Below are 5,990 nucleotides of genomic sequence, written 5' to 3'. Positions count from 1 at the left end.
TCCCCCCGACTCCCCACTGCCTCCCGCAACTTTCCATCCCCGTCCTGCCTTCGCTACATCTTGGCACTCACGGGAGTTCCCTAGGCCTCCTGGCTGGCTTGTGAATTGTTGGGCTGCACCTCGCAAGTCTGCAAGCCTTGTGGATGACCAGCCTCGAGGCCGAAGAAAGAGCCCAGTGACAGCGCCAGCTTATTGGACAGGGCACCTTACACGTCCGAAGCAAGGTCCTGGAGAAACACCTCCACCGTGCGGGGCACACCGCAAGCGAGACGCAGCAGCCTTCACTACTAGGAGGAGCAGGAAGCTACCTTTTACAGGGGGAACTGACGTCAGGGTGGCTCATCAGTTACCCGGGAAACCAGCAGATGAGACCCAACCCTTACAGCCCCTCAGGATAACTAGCATCATGGGGGCAGGTGTTTCCCTTTAATAAACTAGCAGGTGGAGCTGTTCTGGCCTAAGGACTAGAACAATCACCGGCTGGGGCAGGGGGCAAGCACATTCATGTGAGTAGGGTGTAGGCGCAGCAGGGACTGGTCACGCCAAGAGCAAGAGAACAGCCATCTTGAGTGGCCTGACCATACAACCCCCAAACTAACAATCTGAGGTGCTTTTGTAGGCCAGAAACCTCCCTGACTGGCTTCCAAGGGGTAGAATCAGATGTAGTTAAGTGTACTTCCTGCACTGTCTCCCCTCAGTGAAGCCTGACAAGGGGAGTAGAGACTGTAGGAAAAAAGCACTGTGACCCAGAAGCCTGGGCTGAACCCATCAGGCAAAAGAACTGGGTTGAGCTCAGCAGCAGAATACCTGTCACACTTACCTCTTTCCTCAGAGATATCAGCCAGTGCTCACTTTTTAAGGCTTTGAGAGTTTATAAGGTTTATGTGTTAAGATTTTACCAAAACGTTCAAGTTTCAACCAAAAAAAGAATATATTCTGATTCAAATGCTATAACATCATTACACCAAAAAATTTTTTAAAATAAACGTTTTAAAACAGACACATGTAGTTAGTGCAAGGGATGTAACAAGACTGTGATTTTACCTTAGCATTTATATTGAATCTAACATGTTGCATCTTTTTCACATACATTTCTTGCCTAACAGAAATGGAGGTGTGGGCTTCCCTGGTGGCACAGTGGTTGAGAGTCTGCCTGCCGATGCAGGGGACACAGGTTCGTGCCCCGGTCCGGGAAGATCCCACATGCCGCGGAGTGGCTGGGCCCGTGAGCCATGACCACTGAGCCTGCGCGTCTGGAGCCTGTGCTCTGCAACAGGAGAGGCCACAACAGTGAGAGGCCCGTGTACCGCCAAAAAAAAAAAAAAGAAAAAAAAAAAGGAGGTGTATCCCCATCAAAAGGAAAGGCTCTTATAATTCTGATGTCCCTATGTTAATTTTATTTGTGATGTCATCCTTGCCCAGTTCACTTATTAGCACTGATAATCCCCATCTTTGATTTTACCAAAAACAACAAAGAATTTTCAAAAAATGAAGTCTTATTTCAATCAGTGCATCCATAGTTCTTGGCCTCTCACTGGGAAGCTGCAAGGTGTCCTTGAATAAGATCCTGAACACGGGACAAAATAATTTCATTGGAACTGTTGCAATTTTCTGGACCATATGGTGGATCTATAGTCAAGACCCCAGCCACACAGAGAGTCCTTCGTGAATCTCCCTCTTCAGTGATGGGGATGTGGTTCTTCTCCAGCCATTTCTTCAGGCTGTTCTTTCTCTTTTCCAGATCCTCAGGGCTGTACGCCTTACAGTCTCCAGACATGAACAAATCCATCAGCTTCTCTCTCACGCTATGGTCCCCTTCATTCAAAATTTCAACAGTCTGCACAGCATGTCCCATAATTCCGGTCACAGACATGCTGCCATCTTCAAGGAAGTTCACAAGGACAATACTTTGGAGGAAAAGTAAGTTCAGAGCACAGTTGCAAAAGAAAAACCAAAAGGCCTATAAAACTATGGAAGAAGCAGTGAAATGAAAGTCAGCATCAACCCCCAACAGGTCACTAGAACAACAGGGAATGCTCTTCCCCGTTTTAAATTACTCCTCTCACCACCAAATGTTTTCACTTGTTCAATACGAATTCTCTGATGGTCCTAAACATCTAAGGCTTTTGTCCAGCCTAAAGCTGATCATTGTGGGATGTCATTAAAGCATTACTTAAAGAGTTATGAATGCTTTAAATGTGTATTAGGAAAGAAGATAGGGTACAGATTTAACTTTTAGAGTTAAAAAGCAACTGAATAACTCTCCTTCAGAGCAGACCAAAGAAAATAACACAGCACAAAATTAATGAGAGAGAAAACAAAAGAGTATGCAACTAGAGACTGTCATACTAAGTGAAGGAAGTTCAGAAAGAGAAAGACAAATACCATATGATATCACTTTTATGTGGAATCTAAAATATGGCACAAATGAACCTATCTACAACACAGAAACAGGGAATTCCCTGGTGGTCCGGTGGTTAGGACTCTGTGCTTTCACTGCCAAGCACATGGGTTCAATCCCTGGTTGGGGAACTAAGATCCGTAAGCCACCTGGCGTGGCCAAAAAAACAAACAAACAAACAGGAAAACAAAAAAACACAGAAACAGACTCATAGCCATAAAGAACAGACTTGTGGTTGCCAAGGCAGAGGGGGAGAGGGACAGGGATGGACTGGGAGTTTGGGGTTGGTAGATGCAAACTATTACATTTAGAATGGATAAACAACAAGGTCCTAAGGTATAGCACAGGGAACTATATTCAATATCCTGTGATAAAGCATAATGAAAAAGAATATAAAAAAGAATGTATATATGTGTATAACTGAGTCACCTTGTTGTACAGCAGAGATTGACACAATATTATAAATCAACTATACTTCAATTAAAAAAAGTCAATAAGAAGATCATCAAAGCCAAAAGCTGGTTCTTTGAAAAGGATATATAAATTTCACAAAACTCAGGCAAGATTAATAAAAAGAGAAAGAAGGCACATATAAATAATATTAGGAATAAGGTAGCGAAAATTAATAGTATAAAATATTAAGAACAAATTTAGGAAAATAATTTTGAAACTGAAAACAGAAAACTTCCTAGAAAATATAAATTTCTACTACTGACTCAAAAAAAAAAAAAAGAGAGAGAGAGAATGTAAATAGTCCTATAATCTTTTTTAAAAAACCTGAAATAACCAGTTTAAAATCTTCCCATGGAGGGGGAAAAAAAGGCCCAGACAATTTTACCAGGAAGTTCTATAAAATTTTCAAGGACCAGACATTTCTAATCCAACCAAATTCTCCTATGGACTATAAAAGGGAGACTATGCCTTAACTCATTTAATGAGGCTAATATAACCTTGAGACCAAAAGTAGAAAAGAACAGGATTAAAAAATAAAACTATAAGCTAATCTCACTCATGAATACAAATGGAAAAATCCTAACTAAAATATGATATGATATGGTGTATGACATGATGTGATGCAATGTGACGTGATGTGAATTTCATTTCTGTGGTACTTTTCCCAAAAACCTATAACCCCAGTCTATGAGAAAACATCACAGGGAATTTCCTGGCAGGCCAGTGGTTAGGACTCTGCACTTTCACTGCCGAGGGCCCGCATTCATTCCCTTGTTAGAGAACTAAGATCCCGCAAGCCATACGACGCAGCCAAAAAAAAAAAAAAAGAAAAAAAAGAAATCATCACACAAACCCAAATGGAGAGATATTCTATAAAATACCTCACCAGGACACTTCAAAAGTGTCAGGGTCATGAAAAACAAGTAAAGACTGAAAAACTGTCACATATCAGAGAAGACTAAGGAGACAGGATGCCTATATGTAATGTAGGACCTTGGACTGGATTCCAGAACAGAAAAAGGCCATTAGTGGAAAAATTGATAAAATCCAAATGATTGTAGTTTAGTGAGTGTAAATTTTTAATTCCAACAAATGTTTGACAGTTGTGTAAATTGTTAACATTAGGGGAAGCTGGGTATATAGGTACTCTCTGTACTTTCTTTGCAATTTTTCTGTAAATCTAAAATCATTCCAAAATAAAGTGTGTGGATCACCACCTTTAAAGTTGCCTTGCAAAAAATAAATGTGATCCTAATCAAACCTCTAGTTATGAATACCAGTTTATAGGAAATACAAAGGATAAAAGAACATGTTAAACTATGCCATGATAAATGCAATGAGCTAAATCCAGAGTGTGTTGAATTCTATAGACAAATGATTCCATTTCTTCAACAAATAAATGACATGGAAAACCAAAGAGAGATACAGTTATAGATTAAGATTCTTCAGAGACATATCAACAAATTGATATGCTTAAAAAGATACATTGGAGACAAACAGGAAAATCTGAACTCAAACTAGGAATTAGCTAATATTAAAGTTATTATTACTTTTGCTAGGTGTTATAATGGTATTGTGGTTACATTTATTAGAGAGTCCGAATCTGCTAAGAGATATATTGAAGGATTTATGAACAAAATTATGTCTGTAATTGGCTTTAAAATATTTGGAAGGGGGAATAAGATTAGTGTTCATTGTACTACTCTCTTCACATTTGTGTATATTTGAAATTTTCCAATAAAATGTAATATAAAAGGAGTGTCCCATTTCTACGAACTTGGCTGGTCTGACACAAATCTATAATTAGAACAATACTTAGCTTCAAAGGAAATTAAATTCTTATGTGGGAATAATTAGCCTTTCATTTATCTGCTTTCTTAGTATGGATGTAACAGTGCAAAGGGGTGATTTCTGGGAAGCAGGACCCATACTCACTTGGTAGAGACTGGGTCTATGGTTAAAACCCATCCTTTATACTCCTTCTCACTGGCTGTCACTCTGACTTCTTTGTAAGTGTAATCTTGCCATTCTAAGGGGCCTTTCTTCATCCATTCATTCATGGTTGCCAGCTGGCTAGATCTAAAACAACCACCAGTTCGGATTAATATATATGCTCCACCCAGGCAAATGTCTTACTTCAATCTCCATTCTAGAGGTAGAGAACACCTGCAATTTGCCTCAAGTTCCATATCAGAAAGACAGTTAAATTTTACTATTAAGTCTGAAAGCCACGGGGACATCGAGTTGCCGCGGGTCCCAGTCTGGGGTAACTTATCTGGCACACTCCTATTTCACCTCCCAATCCCACTCTAGATCGCCTTCACGCTGGCTTTGATCTCCAGTCTACAGATGCTCAAATCCTTGAACTCTGCTCTCCTTCCATCAAAGGAGCTCATGCCACACGACTCTTAGCCAAAAATGAAAAAGAAAACTCCTCTGATATCCACCCACTCCCTCTCTGGCTCTGTGTCTCCACTGGATCCCGCCAGGGAGAGGCCCCCGGATCTGTGACACTTTTCATCTTAAAATTTGTTTGGAGGATGCGTAAACGAAGGGGCAGCAGCTAAGGCTCTAGAGCTGATGCCCTGGCGTAACCCGAAGCCGCATGATACTTTGAGCTGTACTCAAGCCAGGTGATACTTAGCGTGTAATCCTGACAAATGAGAAAAATACCAGTTAAATCTCCTAGCACCGCCAGGTCCTCAGCAGCCGCGTTGGAAGGAAGGAGTCTCTTGAGCCGAGCCTGCCGGAGTCCAGCGTGCTTTGCGCCGTGTCGTCACTTCCTTCCCCCAGAACTCTCTGTTTTGTAGTCCGTGGCCTTGGTCACAACTCGAGGTCTGAGAGTCCCGAGGCCTGGGGTGATGAAATTGGGGTTCAGGGTGTGGAGCGGGGCTAAGATTTTTTTGTAATAATAATAATAATAATATTTCTTGTTCGCTAGGGTCCGCCTTTCACTGCCACATTGGACATTTCAAGATAAAAATTTTAAGAGGGAAGACTCGTGCCACCTCTTCCTTGAGAGTGGAAGTGGAGTTCCACTTTTGCCATGAACCCTTCAGGTAAATCCTAAAGCTCTGGAAGTGTGAGGTGACAGTGCCTTGGAGAAGAGCCACAGAACCAACGTATTTCTTCTTTG

The 5,990-nt window shown here is 41.4% G+C and overlaps 1 protein-coding gene across 1 annotated transcript; it reads right to left on the bottom strand.

Annotated features, from left to right (window-relative positions):
• Window positions 1–967: 967 nt before the first annotated feature.
• On the bottom strand, window positions 968–5,602 carry GEMIN6 (gem nuclear organelle associated protein 6). Its single transcript, XM_082672579.1, has 3 exons — window positions 5,528–5,602; window positions 4,790–4,933; window positions 968–1,907 (listed from the first exon to the last, which is right to left on the bottom strand). The coding sequence occupies exons 2-3, from the start codon at window positions 4,912–4,914 to the stop codon at window positions 1,532–1,534; spliced, it is 501 nt and encodes a 166-aa protein (XP_082528705.1). The 5' UTR covers window positions 4,915–4,933; window positions 5,528–5,602; the 3' UTR covers window positions 968–1,531.
• Between the last annotated feature and the right edge of the window lie 388 nt (window positions 5,603–5,990).

The sequence above is a fragment of the Grampus griseus genome (genome assembly GCF_964374135.1).
Source record: "Grampus griseus genome assembly, chromosome: 15".
Taxonomy (NCBI): domain Eukaryota; kingdom Metazoa; phylum Chordata; class Mammalia; order Artiodactyla; family Delphinidae; genus Grampus; species Grampus griseus.
The sequence above is the reverse complement of the archived record's forward strand: the minus strand, read 5'-3'. Positions and strand labels throughout refer to the sequence as shown.

Bases quoted from the DNA above. Each gene is read 5' to 3' on its own strand.
- GEMIN6 (XM_082672579.1), bottom strand. From the start codon at position 4,914: ATGAATGAATGGATGAAGAAAGGCCCCTTAGAATGGCAAGATTACACT. The intron at 1,908-4,789 runs GTGAGTATGGGT...TTTCCTCCAAAG, and splicing joins ATAGACCCAGTCTCTACCAA to TATTGTCCTTGTGAACTTCC.